Raw genomic sequence first — 18,527 nt, 5'->3', positions numbered from 1 at the left:
AAAACCCAATATACTCTAGTTGGTATCGACACTAGCAATTTTGGGATCGATCCCCTGTGCAGCTTGTGTTGCAAACAATTCCAGCAGGGCTTTTGCAACAGCGGCCTCTAGTGGGCAACCTTGCTGAGCAAATAAACTAAGATTATTTGAACCTGAAAGAAACGTGCATTGATGCTAACGCATGCATTGTAATAGTGTGTTTTTAGCTAATGACACCAACTGTTGACACAAACAGTAGATTGTGTCATTACTAATTAAACAGAACAAACCAAAAAAAAGCAAGCCTTTTTGATCGTCAATAAGGTACATTTTTACACACATTAAGCCACTAAGAGCAATTTTAGTGACGTTAAACGGTCATATTTTATATCGCAACTATTTACTTCCGATGGCTTCTGCTGCACTTCCTGCTACACCTGTTTGTCAGGTAGTCACTCTGATACGCAACGGAGACTTTGAGTCACGACAAACGAGACAATGGGTGGACTTTTTCTACAACTTTGAAGTATTTATTTGCGTTTTTTTTTATTTTACATTTTGAGTCGACTCCAAGTGGGTGTTTTTTTTGAATCCCTAAAATGAGTCGAATGTTCCAAAGGAATTGCTCACTGGAGATCGTGTTGCTGTTCTTGCTGGCGTATTTCGGTGAGTAAACAGGCCATAGTTCGGCTTCCATTATGCAGTTTTAGCAGGCGTTTCACCCACGGATATCTAACTCATTAATACATTATATTACACTTTGGAAATGTTATCGAAAAACTTCCAAGGTGGATGGTTTGTACATTCGTTCATGTACTCCCACTCTTTCACAGTATATAGTGTATAGTTCTGTATAACTACATTACAGTTTCTACAAACTAGGAAATAATATCTATATAAGCACAATATATGTATCTTTATTTTCCTGTGAACCTACAAACATGTTGGAGCCTACGCCAGGGGTGTCATAAAGGAATAATGTAAGGAGAAAAATAGTTATATTAACAGGTGACAGGTGATAATAATTGTTGTTATTTTTTTTTAACTAAAAATATCCAAAATGGTGCCATGTGATTGGCTGGCAACCAGTCCAGGGTGCACGCCACCTCTTGCCCCTTCATTTAAAAACTGCATTTTGTGTTCAGTTGTGTTGTCTTGGCTAATATTTCAATTTGTTTTGTTTGATCTGAAATATTAATAATATATAAGTGTGACAAAAAAAAGAAATCAGGAAAAAGGCAAACACTTTTTCACACCACGTTTGATCTGAACTCCTTAACCCCCTCCCTTGGCTACTAAGTAATAAGAATAAAAATACTTACACCCAGCTGCTGTATGAACTATTATATTACAGTCAAATGGCTCTTATTGACATTTCACACTCCTGGTTGCTGTATCTTTAAATGGAACTGGTGTCCAGCTGTGATAGACTCCAGCTTCTGTCCCTTGACAGGATAAGTGGTTGAAAATGCTAGAAATGATTAAAATGGAAAAAAGGAATGAACAATTACATAAGAATAGTTATGTTTCCATCTGAGCTTAACAAGGTCCAATTTTCACTCACTTCATTAAATTGCTCGACACCGCTGTGCTCCCTTTTTTGCAGATCCTTCACTTGTCTCCTCCATCACTGTGAGTTCCCCGGCTGAACTCCACGCATCCGCAGGAGACACCGTCACAATGTCCTGCACTTTCAGTTCTACCAGCCGACCCACCAGCAAGATGATTATCGACTGGTCGTACAGACCTCAGACTGGAGGGCCGCCAGAGACCGTGAGTGAAGATGACATACGTACATGCATTTTCACATAGTCAACATCTGAATGGTCATATTGTTTTTGTTTTAAAGTTCCTTTTTATATGATCACTATCACACTGTCTTGTAGGTTTAATATGTGCCCATATATCTACTTTAGTGACCAAACTGGGTACCTCGATTCATTTAGATATGCACTAGAGTAAGTGCTCCCCTTATAAATTGTGTGCAAAGCTTTAAAGAACCCAACAGACCCTGTCTTCATTCCAGTTTCATTGCATTTAACTACCATAATGGTAATGGTAATATTTCATTTGAACATGCGTCAGATTACAATTGAATGCATCACATAATCAGTTCCCACTTCCACATGTCCAAAAGGAAGAAGCAAAGCTTATTAAATCCTACCCCTCCATCTGGTACTTTTACAATCAGTAACTGTTACATTTGTTCACTTCCTGCTTTCCATTATAGTTTTTTTTATTTTATTTTAAAATTTTGTAATTTTTTGTCCCGTACCAAAGTACTCGGTGATATGAGCATTCAATGCCATAATGGGTACCATAGTAAGTGTCAATATAGTGATATATATAGCACATCATGACTGGTTCAAGACTCTTCATCCTTGTATTTAGCAAACATCAACTGCTTGTATTGTTTCTTGAATTGGCTCATCGTTGTGCATTGTTTGATTTCCTTACTCAATCCATTCCATAGTTTGATTCCACATACTGAAATGCTATGGCTAGCATAACGTAGTCCTAGCATAGAAGTGTTTCAAATGTACTTCTTCCCTGAGATCATATTTCTCCTCTCTTGTAGAGAAGTATTGGATGACATTTTTTTATATATTTTTTAATTAAATAAATAAATCCTTACATATGAAACAGATTTTATCCACCTCGGCAAAGGTCTGAAAGTCAGCCACTGTCTCTTCTGCTTGACTGACAGCTAACAGTCGATGTAAGGCTAAAGCTAAGGCTAGCCGAAGTAAAGAGTCAGGTAGTGGCCTGCTGATAAGCAAAAGTAAAGTTACTAAGAGGAAAATAATGGTATCGAACGACCAGCCATTTTTGGTCGTCGTGGGCTTTATTTTTGGTACGTGGCACAAATTCAAGTTTGCAAGTTTAGATTTTTCAAAATGTGAAAAATAAAAGACTAAAGGCACTGATAAAATTTTAGCATTTTTCTAAACATTTCCTTTACATTTGTCTAAAAGTGCTGGAAACAGGAAGGTCATAGGTCATAGGAAGCTGTAACTTTTGGTCCCCATCTTAATCTTTAGCTGAGTTTACTATGCCAGTCAGCTGGGATAGGCTCCAGCACACCCCCGCAACCCTAATGAGAATAAGTGGCATATAAGATGCATGGATGAGTTTACTTTAGGCCATTGGCATTCATTCTGTTGCCATTGGTTGATAACATAAAGTCAAGAAATGACATCACCTCTGGTCTGTTTGGTTGCGCTACCATGATGTTTGAACCAAAGTCAATATGACACCACACAAACAAGTTCCTCTTTCAACAAGCATCAAGTTTTATGTTGGTTAAACGGAGTTAACTTTTTAAAATGAGTTTCTATTTTTAGATATCTGATCAAATGATGTGCTTCATCAGTGTCGGTCTTAATCTCAATCACATTTCAGCCCACCTTCTGTCTCTTTCAGAGAGTTCCCCAGAAACCTCACGTGAACAGCTGCCTAAATTCCGTTCCTCGACGGTGGTATTGTGGTCTTTTCCTAAATGCCATCCAAGTTTCCTCTCCAACCCATACGAGCACTCAATCCTCTTCCCATGTTCAATCAGGGTCGAGCCTCAGTTACCAGTCCGCTAAAAAGCACCACATAATTTAAGCAGTTCCATTTGGAGGTGAAGATGGCCATCAAATGCGGTTGTGTGTAATTGCATTTGGACCACTGGAATCCATACTGTGGTAGTTGCAACTCTATATGCCATCATTTCCTATAGGAGCACTCAGAGCGAAGTGAGGGCTAATGTTTTGCGGCTCATCTAATATGAAGTACTGTTGGTTTAGTCATTAAGCCCAAGTTGCAAAGTGCGTAGGAAGAGAAGGAGAAGAAAAACACTAATTTGATTGTGATGTTAGCATGCACGAGCATGTGTTTCAAATCAACATGTCAAGATGTGAAGTGATTACGAAAATTGCGGCATCACATTTTTTTTTGCTCCAACACAACAATTTTTATTTAATTCATTGGTTTTCTGTCATTCTATTGGTCACGGGTGTTGTCAGCCTATTCCACCTGACTTTAAGCGAGAGATGGGGTATACCCTGAACTGGGCACACCTATAGAAAAACAACCTACTGGCAAGTATCAACACAGATGGACATTTAGTCTCCAATTAACCTAACAGGCACGATTTTGGAACATACACTCAAAAAATAAATGTTTAGCCTCAACAAAAAAAATCAACGCAACAGTTTCTATTAGTCTTTCTTAGTTATGACAACTTAATTTAAAATTGCTTTGACCCAAAAAACGATATTGCATTGCACGAATTAGCTTTTCCTCTTCACTCAAAGCTTATTTCAAGTACTGTTTACTGAATAATTGTTGTCATAGGGACAAGTTTTTAAGTTCGTAACTCAAAAAAATATGTTAAGCCAACTGACTTAATCATTTTATTCATTCATTCATTCATTTTCTACCGCTTTTCCTCACGAGGGTCGCGGGGGTGCTGGAGCCTATCCCAGCTGTCTTCGGGCGAGTCATTTTATTCAAAGTAGTTTAATTTGTTGTCTACTTAATTATAATAACAATGCACACAGCTTTTTAAGTAGCAGTACCTTGATGATAAATTTCCAAATATATTAAAATATAATGCAAAATTAAGTTCATGTAATAGCCAACATTATTATTTGAACATAACTTAAAAAATAAAGTTAGCCACTTAAAGTTTATCTAAATTAATTAATTACATTTTTTACATTGCATTTATGTATTAAATCAAGTGGTGTCAACAGATACTCTGAATTACTTTTTAGAGTGTAGGAGGAAACCAAAGTACCCATGAGCACAGGGAGAACATGCAAAGTCCACAGACAGAGATCTGGACTAAAATTCTAACCCGATCCAGCTATTAGGAAGGCTGCTTTGCTTAATTTATCCCAAATGCATAATGTGTAGCAGTCCGATATTGTCCATGGATCATACCAAGTCTGGATGTTTCCAATTCCCATTTCCAAGCCAGTATTTACTCTCCATCCAATTTCATTAGCTGCGTTTGGCAGGTTTATATGTCTGCATGTTCCTGGTCGTATATCACAGCGGGCCAGACCATGAATAAGCATGTGAAAAGCTCCATCATAAATACAATTTATTCAGCCAAAGCAATCGCAACCGCCACAGTGCTTCAGTGGCCTACATATTTAAATCCGGGCCCCGATGAGAATTAAATTGATTGATGACAGAAGGCAGCATTGATCAGTCAAATAACAATGATTGTTCATAGCAAACTGGAACAGTGACTATATGAATTCTGTTTGATGCTTGACAATAAGCGTTATACTTGAGAATTATTGAAAGACTATATAAATAAGTTGTATATTATGAACCAGCATGCTTGCTTCCCCATGAACTAAAAAAAAAAGAATAAATAATAGACGGCAAAAGGATGTGTACCATGGCCACAATTAGTCTATAAACACGGTTGTAAAAGCATAAAGCCCTTTCAGTATCAGTAGTTGTTCAGACACTGTTATTGTGTTTGATTTCTTTGTCTCAGCTTTTACAGGAGTCGTTTACAACTGTTGACACTGCTGGCATTGTGCCCCGGTTGCAAACATTTACTATTTTTGGGTGCAACTGCTACTTTGGTTGAGATGCTGTGACATGACCGATTTGTTGCATCAACCATCATTTTTTTTGTAAAACCTTTTAAAACTTTTTACAATGTTAACATATAAAAATTGTGATTTATTTGGATTCATTAGTTTCATAAGAAACTATGGCAGTTCTAAAATAGGGGTTGGACCCCTGGGAGGGAGGCATTGGTGAGAGCCATTGAACTAAGCCTGTCATGATAATCAATAAATCGATTCATGGAATGATAAATAAAAATGATGTCAGTAATTTTGCCGGCCATTTTCTTTAGAAAGACTCAATTTTATTTATTCTTGTGTGTAGTTTTTATTGGAGTCTATTTTTTTAATATTTTTGTTGGTTATGTAGATTTTATTTTCATTGTTTTTTTAAGTCTTCTTTGTTTGTTTCAATTATTTTATTTTAAATTCCCTTCATATTCCAACTGGAATGTTAAGTAAGCTTGAGAAATTAACGTTTATTTCTTTTGATTCATTGGAGTCACATTATTATGCCATATAATTAATAAAAAATGTTGTCAATAATATCAATTATCGACAATTTGTTTATCATAACAGCTAGCGTACTTGCTAGCTGTCTAGCTCGCAGCCGTCTCAAGTCCCTGCGGCATAAGAGTTAAGCAATATGTTGTAAACAATGACTAAGGAGTGTAAAGGAGACTGTCGGCTTTGTATTTAATATCTACAGGATTTGGATTTATTTAGAAAGTCATAAACTTGAAGGATGGAACACAGCTTCTGTGACTGCCTGTGATTGAAACGTACGCGATTTACACTGAGCCACTTCATCTTGAAAATCAGAATACAATACTTTATGCCTGATTTGTTTAACTCAAGTAGTCTAATCTATTTAATTTGTGGAGCATTGCATTTGCAAGTTGTTAATGGGATGAGTACTTGCACTGCATCCTGCCAGCTGACTTCCCCTTTTAATGTTTTTCAGCAGCCAATATTCATAATGTACGGTAATGCCCGTTAAAACTCTTGGCATGGCTATCATTATTCAAATCTAAGATTATGTCCTCTTTGCATTTAAAGACATATTTTTCTTATTCGTACAGTGAAATGTGAGGAACTGTATGAATTGGTTGGATTGGAAATGTATCCAAGTTTTTTCTGAAGAAGAAGAAATCAATAAACTTCTGTCTGATTTGCTTTGAGAGTACAGATGATGGCCTGTAGAAGTGGATCTTATGTGTCAAATAATCTAAAAGCTTCTGGATGATTTAATGTTTACCATCTAACGCTGCTTGCTGCCGGTTGGTCAGAACACAACCTGACCGATACAGATGACTTAATGATGGATTTTCTCATTTGGTTTATGAAGATATTCTAACCACAGGTGACAGTTTGTCGAAAAAAAAAAAAACAACTATGTGGCATGTACTATATGATGATAGGTACAAAGTAAATAAAAGCAGTAGAAGATGGCTGCCCACACTCGGTTTTACATTTTTTTTCCAACATGAGTTCTACTGACCTGAATCCGATCCAGACTTCCTTATATGCAGACTGCAGATTGCCTGCAATCAGTAAACGCGCACCTACGCATCCAGAAGTCCTCGGGAGCGCTTGGGAGTGTCACCAATCACAGCAGAGTGGGCGTACCTCGAAGAGGGCCAGGAGTGGAGTATATTAAATAGACCGTTCGGATTGGAAGCAGTCCGTCGAAACACTGCAGAAAGAGGTGCAGAATCTGGAAGATCTAGAAAGCTTTCTGCGTGGGTTATCGTGTGTGACGACTCGATCGGAGTCTGCAACTCGATCAAAGCGCCAAAAGGTTATTGCAACCATTGCAGGTGAAAGTTGTCCGTTTTTGCTCTACCACGGACCGGTACCAGTAGCTGAGGACCTCTACCTTCGAGGAAACCGTGGTATTGTGTAACCAAATGTGATCCAAAATGGCTGAACAAACAAACAATGCTATCAACATACAAAAGGGTAAAATACAAGAGTTACAGTTACGTGCAAGATTGTACGATAACCACGACACCGAACGAGAACCTTGGCAAAATTTAGGGGAACATTTTTGTCGAGATTTGACTGGCATTGATATTAAAGCATTTTCATTCATTTTTGCAGGTACGTGCAAAGTTTTGACATGAAACTTGAAAAACTTGCTTTTTACATTGACATTTTGACATATTTAGACCCCAACACTGATTTGAGTTCAGAACCTTCGTACCAAGAGTACCTTTTACAGTTTAAGTGTATTATTAGTTCTCCATATATTTTCTTGGTCGACCAGATTTGTATCAATATTTCTCAGACTGAACGTTGGGCTTGCCTCACTGTGCCTGTCACCCCCCCCCCCCCCCCCCATCTGTCTCACCACCTGTCGCCAGACTCTTCATTTTCTTTCAAAAGTGATTTTCTTTCATTTACAGTGATTAGTCTTCCTTTGGTTTATGAAACAGATTATCCTTAACCTGGATTTACTGTAGATAATTCTTCCTAAGAACTTCATATTAATAAATCACACAATTTTAAAATATTATATCTCTGTCTATGCGGGATCAAAAGCAGCTGTGCCAGATCTGAGCCACAATGAGCATTTTGTAGCAGCTTAAATCTAACATGAAAAATCCTATTAAACACTTGTTTAATATGAATAATGAATATTTCTCTGGGACGATCATCTAGAGAAATTTCTGGATCCAGATATTACATTTTAGTCATGGACATATTCTTCCACTTGGTTCCATGAGTCCAATTCTAGTCGGATTCCTGTGATGATGATCATAGTTCCGGTTTCTTGGTGGGGTCACTTTAGTAGAATTTGGCTTCTCAAAACAACATTCTTTCAAAAGAGTAACATGCGTGGATGAGCTTGTGGAATACATACACAACAATGGACAAGCAGCAGTGCACAGTAATATAATGGGAGAGAAAGTAATGCATTTTTGTGATGGAAATGAATTACTCTTTTGAATGCATATCGTTCTGAGAAGCCAAACTGTACTTAAGTGGCAACACCAACTAACTGGAACTAGGTTCCTCGTCACCGAAATTCAACCAGAACTGAGCTTACGGAATGAAGTGTGGGGGGTGGGGGGTAAGTAGCCAGGTGTTGCTATGGTAATGAGAGATGCTATTCTTCAGATTTAGCTGATATTCTTTGGCAGAATTAACGTATACAGGGTAAGACAAAATGATCTGACACATTTGTAGGTTAAATAAAAGACAAATGAAGTAAAGAAACAAAAAAGTGTTTTATTTTCAAAAAGTACATATAATGCGATTTTTTTTCATATAATGCCATTTTGCTTTGTTTCTTTATGATGCCATTGTTTTTTGTTTCTTTTTCAGTTGCTGCCATGAATTGGACTGGTGAGCATCGCGCTTTCATCGTGGAAACGTTTATCAAAACAAATGAATGTGTAACTGCAACACGACGAGCGTTCCGTTTGCACTTCAATCTCTGTAGACATGATCTCGTATGGGTTATGGGTTACCAACTTCAGAGCTACATTGAAATGAAAATCAACTGGCCGACCTCGCACCGCCGGAACTGATTTAATTTTTAAAACATAATGGAACAGAATGGCATTATATGTACTTTTTTAATGAACACTTTTTTGTTTCTTTACTTTATTTGCGTTTTATTTAACCTACAAATGTGTCAGATCATTTTGCCTGACCCTGTACATTTTCATATTTATACTAATCCCTGTGATCTACTTTGTGAGTAGTATTAGTAGTAATCGTATTTTTACCTCTTCTTTTCTGCCCTCCTCAGTTCTTCCACTTCTCTTCACGTGCCTTCCCTCCTGTGGAGGGTCAGTTCAGTGGGCGTGTTCAGTGGCGAGGAAGCCCAGCCAGGGGTGACGCCTCCATTTCGCTGGTCAACTCTACAGTGAATGATAATGGAACCTACACGTGCTCAGTCAGAAACCCCCCTGACGTCCACGGAACTCCAAACTCGCACACCGTACTCACTGTCACACCAAAGGGTAAGGAGCTTCATCCAACAAAATGATTCGTTTTTCACTATGAAAAATGAATGTTAATTAACTTGAAGGCTCATTTTACAGGGGCGTGGTAAAGTGTAAGCTTAACGTTCCATTGCTCGTTAGCAACATGGTGACTATTTTTGACACATAAATTTTGCCTTCTAAGATCATTTCATAGTTTCTGACCATACTGGCAAAGATAAAGCAAAAGTACTTGTGGAATTGATGTATTTAAGGACTTCAAATCTTCCTCCTCCTCCTCAGCACCCAGCATTCGCTTCTCAGATGTTGCCGTCCTCCTGTTTCTCGTCCTCATCCCTTCCACTATCCTTACCTTGGTTCTGATTGGACGAATGTTTTACCCCAAGAGACAGCACAGCCAATCTAAGGGCTACAGATCAGCCATAGAGGTCACAGAAGGGTGAGTGGATTTGTTCAGCCAATCACTGGAGTGAGTCTCCTGGGGGTTTATCCCAGCGTTGGTTAGCATGGATGTGCCTCTCAACTGCTAATTTTGCAAAGGTTAAGGAATCCTTTTAAGGTCGAGGTTGGGATGGACTTTTGAACACATTTCCTTGGTTAATCTGTAAAACTTAACGGCCAATTAAAAACAACTAAGAACAAGTGATAGGCTCCAGCATACCTGTGACTCTTGTGAGGACAAACAAAAAATCAATGGCTGTTTCAGAGTGTGGAAAATACAAACAATTAAGTGATAATACTCAAAACAATACATTTCTTTCACAAACTAAAAGTGCAGAAGAGAGCGGACAGGCAGTGGAAGACCGACCCTCCAGATGAAACCTTTTCACATTCAAATGCACAACCTGAGTGGAACTGCAGCATACTAATTTTTGTTGAGAAATGAGAGGATGTCGTGAAAGAACGAGTCAAGAAACAGTGTTTTCAGTAGCTGGACACGTATTTTCAGAACAACTAACTGTCCTGAGGTTCCTTACGCCACTCACTGTTCACTGGTCTATGCTGTAATTAAACACATTAGTACAATATTTAAAACAGAATCCCTTAATTCTGATTAAGGAGTTGAGTAAGGAACTCAATGCACAACGATGAGCGAATTCAAGAAACAATACAAGCAGTTGATGTTTGCTAAATACAAGGATGAAGAGTCTTGAACCAGTCATGATGTGCTATATATATCACTATATTGACACTTACTATGGTACCCATTATGGCATTGGATGCTCATATCACCTCCTACTTCGGTATGTGATGAAAATTTAATTTAATTTAATTTAATTTAATTTAACAAAAAAAAATTAAATTATATTAGGAAAGCAGGAAGTGAACAAATGTAACAGTTACTCATTGTAAAAGTACCAGATGGACGGGTAGGATTTAATGAGCTTTGCTTCTTCCTACTCCTTTTGGACATGTGGAACTGGGAACTGATTATGGGATGTAATGTAATTACAATTAATGAATTGTAATCTGATGCATGTTCAAATGAAATATTACCATTACCATTAATTATTCTGTACTTTCTTCTCTTTGTACTTTGCATTAGCATTATTACAGTTGCCGGATCCACTACAGAACTTGCAGAACATGGCTAACACATTCATGTCCTAGTTTTGATTTGGAAACAATGATGGAAGGTCTAAACAAGTGATTTCCAAAGATTCACTATTGGTTCAGCACCAGGACACATCATAGAATCCTGAACAGAGGGAGACATCTTGTCAGTCATGCTGTCATTTTGTCTTTGTGGGGGAAGCGAGTTTACTCGCATACACACAGCAAAAGAGTGGAGATGTTTAGTCGGTAAAGTACACACAAACAGAAATGCTGCTCTTTAATACATTGGAGAAGCCATTGTTTCCGGAAATGCTGCAAATGTTAAACAGTACAAATTGCTTGTGAGAAAATGTGTAAATTCCACAATTGGACAGAATGAAAGATGGCATTGTTAGGAAGAGAATATTAAAGCAAATATTATGATTATGATATATTATTATTAGGGCTGTCAACAATAGAGTGTTAACAGTGATAACAATTATTTTTTCATTAATTACATAAAAATGTTGCATGTCAAGCCATCCCTCTCGTCCCCACACAGAGTGTGACGCTCGTCGCTGTTTTTTAAATACTTTATTCTGATCTTCAAATCGGATCAATTGTAACACTAACTCATAAACATGTCACTAGTCCTCCTCGGAACAACACTTGGTTGTGACTAGACGACAGTGAGGTGCATTCAATTATCACAACCTCTTCATTATGCGCGTATGTGTGGTCTAAATTAACATTTTTTTGTAATTACTATGGCGACTTACTCTTGACCCTTCTGCATTCATCAGTGAGGAGCATGACATCCAGCCAGTGGGGGGCTACGCCCCGGGGGGCACATGCTGTGACCTATGTCTGACGGTATAGTATACACCTGTCCATTATACTACATTATGAATAACTTAAGGGATCATTTCTCTTCAGACTTCAGAGTTAATTTAGTTTTTACTTTTTATTTTTTGTAGGTATGTGTCTCACGTCATGTTGTCTTTGTGTCCAGGACTCCGAGAGCGAGTACGAGTACAGCGCCGTGAAAAAGGATCCGTCCGTTCATGAAGGTTATGCTGAGTCTCAGTGCTAGAGGTTCTTACTGGCTCTCTGGTTTCACCTGCTGGTGGTCGTACTGAATGGAAATCAATGCACAATTAATATACGTGTCAACCCTTCAGGTCAGGTTGGTAGAGATCTCTATGTAATATTGTGAAGGAAATAGATTTATTTTGTCTAATTTATTGCCTTATTTTGGTTATACAGTAATAAAAATATTGAATGTCATTTGAGATTCTGTACTTAGTGTATATAATGTTGAAAAAAGATTTGCATTGCACAAATTTCCTTGTCAAATTTGTAAAAATATATATATTTTAGAATTGTATTTGCTTTCGTTAATTTTGACATGACATGAGACCGATGCGTTGTCTAAATATATTTAACACAATGCATGGATCGTATGTCTCGTGGGAAAGCTGATGGCATACAGCCACAATTTCCTCCTGTTTAAACTATTCATGAACGGAGCTCTTTTAATATTCATGATTGTTCTTGAATATTTCTTTGAAAACACCAAGTACAGGCTGGGATCTTTGCTGCTTATGTCGCACGTTAGCGCAACATCTGTCTTATCAATGCAACAGTGGGATTTGAGAGTAATGAAGAGACCTAACAAAAGCCTGCAGGAAAAAAAAGAAACATTGAAAAAGCAATAATTCCTTATTCTGTCTTGTTTATTTTACATTTCTTATCGGGCTTGTTCTCAGCTCTTAAGGCTTTAATAATTCAAAAGTTGCTGCGCTATTATCATTCCTGCATCATTGTGAAATACCATGGCAACAGCTTACTCATGCCAGAAATTATTTTAATAACTAGAAATGTTAAACTGTCGCTAACCTCTGGCCCGATTTGGTGGCGTGGGCGGGCCTGTGCACGTGCAGAGGTGTGGCCTATTTGCATATTTTCACATTTATTTTTAGATTTTTAAATATTCCGTCCATCCATTTTCTGTACCGCTTATCCTCACAAGGGTTGTGGGTATGCTGGAGCCTATCCCAGCTGTCTAGTACACCTTGGACTGGTGGCCAGCCAATCACAGGGCACATATAGACAAACAACCATTCACACTCACATTCATACCTATGGACAATTTGGAGTCTCCAATTAACCTAGCATGTTTTTGGAATGTGGGAGGAAACCGGAGTACCCGGAGAAAACCCACGCATGCACGGGGAGAACATGCAAACTCCACACAGAGATGCCCGAGCGTGGAATCGAACCCAAATCAGCCCAAATTAAGATTTTACTGGTGCTAAGTCCAGTCTGATAACCATCACATCAATGTCGTTAAAGGCCTGTCTCCGTCAACGCCACCAAATTTCCCGTTTGGAATTTGCACGACGAGAGCACCAAACATGGGACATTGAAAGGTTTATTCTCTGATGAGGAAAAAGAATGTAGCCTTGATTGCCCAGATGGCGTCCAACATTAACCATGAGATCCCATCTCAGATCCCATCTGAGATGTTTTCCACACAGCACTTTTTCCTTTAACGGAATAATGGATTGTGCAGGGGCGTCAAACGGCATATGCTAATGTGGCTATATGACAAGAGGCATCCCTAATTACTGTTTTTTTAACAGGACAATGTCGTCCATGAAGCCACCTTTACTCCAAACATGTTTAATAACGAGAATTTGTGTTGTGCCAACCATTGTTGAAGACCAATGTAAAAAAAATAACATTGTGTGAGTTGGATTCAATCTACAGATTAAATCACACATTTAACAGACTTTCCAAGGATTTAGTTTTACTCTTAAACAGGATGAGACTGAACCACAATAAAAATGTGTTATTTTTATGCACTGTGTCTTCATCCTCCATCCTCACAGCATTTTTTTCAACATGTCGCACCCTGCTACTTTGGCATTGTTAAAAGTCATTACAGAAAGTAGGACAAATGTGAAAGCATACAGTGTACAGTACGTGTATATAAATATATAAAAATATAAACCTCCAACCGAGAGGAATTTAGCTGTTTGCTAATGAGGGTAAAAATGAGTGCAATGTAAACAGTTACATTGTGAAAGGTTGCTGTTCTACTTTTACCACTTTGTTTCCTAGTGTGTGTGTGTGTGTGTGTGTGTGTGTGTGTATAGATGTACTGTATATGACATAAAAATGAATCCAGCATTGAAACATGATATATATTTTTTTCCAATATGTTTAAAAATGTTTCAAACTGGGTCAGTCCTATCTGCTTTGTCTATTTCACCAGCCTGAGGAAAAAAAATCTGTCTTCATAGTGTGAGTTAGTTTATTTCAAACATGCTTAACAAATATACAATGAGGAACATACTGTACACTAATATGATTTCACTTTGTACAGGGCAATTGTAGAGAGAGTAGGAAAAGCAAATCTTACTTAATCCTACATTTAATATCTTTAATGTTTACACAATATCATAATAGACAGATTAGTAAATAACACTAGTGATGAATAAATGAATGCATTAATGTTCAGCATCATGAGTATTACATAAATAAATAAATGAATGTAGGAGTTTGTGCTAACAGCCAGAAAAATATAATGATAAGATACTAGATCACACTACTGTACTATATATATAATCACATAATTGATTAAATTAAATTAAACTATGTTTTGTGTCGGTAGCCTCAAACCTGTACAGTATATACAGCTGACTACTGTTAAAATGAAAAATTAATGATTTAGTCTTAATGGGCCTATTGTATTGCTCATCAGTGTAGTATAAACGGTTATTAATATTGGAAAAATAAATGAGTGTCTAGTCCAGGGGTGGGCAAACTACGGCCCGGGGGCCACATGCGGCCCACCAAGCGTTTGAATCCGGCCCGCCAGTTACTTTCAGAGTATTTCAACTTTTAACATGATGTCTTATTCAGTAAAAAAAAAAAAAAAGTAAAATTACATTTTGTCGTTTGAGGGAAATGAGAACATATAGCTGATAGTATGACACTTTTACAAATTTCCCCACTGAGGGACGAATAAAGGCATATCTTAATCATATAAAATAAAATTAGAGTGTAAAATAGTGTGTGTGTGTTAAATATATGTTCTGGCCCCCCGCACAATTTTGTTAACTCAACGCGGCCCATGAGTCAAAAAGTTTGCCCACCCCTGGTCTAGTCGTTTATGAAGTCCCAGTTTCTCTTGTACAGCAATCCTTTGGATTGTGGCGTCCATGTCCTTAAATGTAGATAGAGTTACATTACACGGCATTGGGGTGTCCAAATTTGCGGCTTGGCGTTTTTTTTTTTTTATTGACCAGCAATCTCAGACTTCCCGGTACCAGACCACCAGATCTCTTCCAGTTCCAATGGAAGGACACCAAGGCATTTCCAGACCAGTTGTGAGACATAAACCTTCCAGCATGTCCTAGATCTGTCCCGGGGCCTTCTCCCAACTGGGCATTCCCGGAACACTTCACCGGGGAGGCATCCGAATCAACCAATTAGAGGACTGAAAAATGCTGATGTTACTGTGGGCCTGCTAGCTGGCCTTGTGACATGAATGTGAAGTCTCAGTGGATAAGGAAACCGCCCCATTGCTAATTGTGTGTATGTGACATGGACCAGTACTCCTGGTTATGGAGGAACTGGGAAGATTAGACTGATGTAGCGACGGAACAAATACTAGAATTGAAGTTATTAATGGAGGTTTTTCAGTGTTTCCAATAGTGTTAAGGCTAGCAGGCTGCACTCCACTCTAATTATTCATTCATTCATTTTCTACCGCTTATCCTCACGATGGTCGCAGGGGGTGCTGGAGCCTATCCCAGCTGCCTTCGATCGAGAGGCGGGGTACACCCTGGACTGGTGGCCAGCCAATCACAGGGCACATATAGACAAACAACCATTCACACTCACATTCACATTCACAATTTGGAGTGGCTAATTAACCTAGCATGTTTTTGGAATGTGGGAGGAAACCCATGCATGCACGGGGAGAACATGCAAACTCCACACAGAGATGCCCAAGGGTGGAATTGAACCCTGGTCTCCTAACTGTGAGGTCTACGTCTAAACACTCGACCACCGTGCAGCCCCACAGTAATTATATCCCTGTCATTTTCTGCTTTCCATGTAAATGTCTAATATTGAGGTCATTGTGGTAATATAATCACATGCCTGTTGAATGTAAAGCAGGGGTCTCAAACTCAATTTACCTGGGGGCCACTGGAGCTAGGGTCTGGGCAAGGCTGGGCCGCATCAGGTTTTCCAAAAAAAAAAACAAAAACGCATTTATTAAAAACAGAAAAATATACAAACTTTTTCAGTGCTTTGGTTCCAATTTTCTACAATAAAAGCTCTGATAAAACATTCCACTGTTCTCAAATATCTTACTTTTTATTTTTCTGCACAAAATAAGATGAAAAATAAATAAACAAATCAAGAATAAAGAAAATCAATCAGTAATAAATAAATATAATAATAATAATAAAAGGGCAAATAATAAAAACTTAAGAAACCACATATAGTTGGTGGGTAGACAAATGATTTTTTTCAGATTAAAATGAACAAAGCATTATTAGAGCCCTGTAGACATGACAAAACACGACTATAGTCACATTTATACTCTTTTTATTTACAACATATTGCGCAACTGCAGGGTCTTGAGACACATGCTAACTCGCAAACTAGAGAGCTAGCGACCTAAACGGTAGCTTTCAAGTTATTTCCTTTAAACTTAAATAACCAAAAACTTACCACTTCCACACGGATAGGGAGGATAACTATTAACAGTTATTTAACCTTTAACATGAACATTAATCAAACGTAATAATTTTTTTCTGGGTACATGATACCATACAGCATCCATATCAAACTTGCACGGGGTGCACTAACATTAAACTTTCATATCAAGGCGGGGGCCTCAAAGTAGCGTTCTGCAGGCCACATTTGGCCCGTGTGCCGCATGTTTGAGACCACGGATGTAAAGTTTTCCCAATATAAAGACAAATGTCTAAATAATTAGATGATCATTTCAATAATGTCCATTAGTGACATCAGTAAAGGACATTTTTATCCTTGCCAACTCAAAGTAAAACCGGGTACTGCTGGGAAACTGTAGTAGAACCTGTATTACAGTATCTGATGTCATACATTTTCCCAAAGATTGTGACACAGTGATGCTGTATCGGAGCTATTTAACGGATGTGTCTGTTCCAGCACCGCAGCAACAAGCAGGAAGGCTGTGGCTCAAGGGTTGCAGGTCAATAATTTCCCCACAGTGACGCGCATGTGAAATAATCCCGTAACGGAGCCGAAGAGCACGACTCGTTCTCCTTCTTCATCTACTCCCCCTGTCTGTCCATGCTCCACTCTAATTTTTTGTGTCTGTAGCATCTGCTCGTACTCACTGGTGTCGGAGCGGGGGCGGGGGCTCCTGTGACACTACACTGTGTGTTTGTGTGTTATGAAAGACAAACAAGAGTGTGGGTGTTTGCCTATTTTACTGTACGTTAATCATTAGAAATGTGGACATGAATATACGCACATTAAATGAGACTTGAGTGCAAAATATGAGCAAAAAAAGGAGAAAAATGGGGGTGGGGGGTGGGGGGGCTGCCACACCCGGCCTTCTTGCTTCCTTCTCCTACCTTCATCCTTTCCTCTCCATCTCTCTCTCTCTTTCTCTCACACACACGCAAACTCACTCCTCCTCCTCTGCTCTCCAAGTCTATCTGCTAGTGTTTCCATGAGAACAGAGCGCTGGGTATGAGGGGGGGTGGGGGTGGGTGGGTAGGAATGATGGTGCGGGTGACGTGTCCTAAGAGTGCTGTGTGCGTATGTATGCATGCATGCATGCATCCATGCATCCATGCATGCATGCATGCACCATCATCACTGCTGGCTTTCACACTTTTCTACTGGCAAGTGGAAACAGGAAACATACTTTGGTTTTGCTTTGGCAATTTGGATGTTGAGCTCTTTATGATGTTCACGATGCTGATCTCGTGATGTTCACAATGCTGATTTCATGATGTTCACGATGCTGATTTCATGATGTTCACGATGCTGATTTCATGATATTCACGATGCTGATTTCATGATTTTCATGATGTTCTTGATGCTGATCGCAGATCCAAAGTACATAACATAGGCTGGCAAGAAAAAAAGACACAATCAATAATTATAATTTGAGTTATAGTTATGAAGCGAGGACTTGCAATAGAAAATATTAAAAAAAAGGAAGGCCTTGGGTGGGGTCGATATATAATATATATATAAATATAAATATATATAAAGGAGTGCTGATTTAAAGTAGTTGGTGGGGGGATCATCTTTATGAGTGGGGGGGGGGATACGGTGAAGTCGGGAGAGGGATGAAGGGTGGGGTTGTTAAAGGGCGGGCTATAGGCATTGTCAGGGATGGAGTAAAGAGAGCGAGAGAGAGAGAGAGGGGCGAGCGAGAGAGAGAGAGAGAGAG

At 38.6% G+C, this 18,527-nt stretch overlaps 1 protein-coding gene across 1 annotated transcript; it reads left to right on the top strand.

Moving 5' to 3' along the window:
- The first annotated feature begins 200 nt into the window (after window positions 1-200).
- mpzl3 (myelin protein zero-like 3) lies at window positions 201-12,337 on the top strand. The gene is made up of 6 exons (XM_058080764.1): window positions 201-645; window positions 1,586-1,752; window positions 9,319-9,532; window positions 9,797-9,953; window positions 11,854-11,923; window positions 12,063-12,337. Exons 1-6 carry the CDS (start codon window positions 579-581, stop codon window positions 12,141-12,143), a joined length of 756 nt encoding a protein of 251 aa, XP_057936747.1. The 5' UTR covers window positions 201-578; the 3' UTR covers window positions 12,144-12,337.
- The last annotated feature ends 6,190 nt before the right edge of the window (window positions 12,338-18,527 follow it).

This window comes from Doryrhamphus excisus, chromosome 8 (assembly GCF_030265055.1).
Source record: "Doryrhamphus excisus isolate RoL2022-K1 chromosome 8, RoL_Dexc_1.0, whole genome shotgun sequence".
NCBI lineage: Eukaryota > Metazoa > Chordata > Actinopteri > Syngnathiformes > Syngnathidae > Doryrhamphus > Doryrhamphus excisus.
Note: the sequence above shows the minus strand (reverse complement) of the source record. Positions and strands in the feature narration are given on the sequence as shown.

What these genes read in the sequence shown, in the direction of transcription:
- mpzl3 (XM_058080764.1), top strand. Translation starts at nt 579, where the DNA reads ATGAGTCGAATGTTCCAAAGGAATTGCTCACTGGAGATCGTGTTGCTG. An exon ending in GTTCTTGCTGGCGTATTTCG is followed by an intron (nt 646 to 1,585) that starts GTGAGTAAACAG and finishes CCTTTTTTGCAG; the next exon opens with ATCCTTCACTTGTCTCCTCC. An exon ending in GCCATAGAGGTCACAGAAGG is followed by an intron (nt 9,954 to 11,853) that starts GTGAGTGGATTT and finishes TGCATTCATCAG; the next exon opens with TGAGGAGCATGACATCCAGC.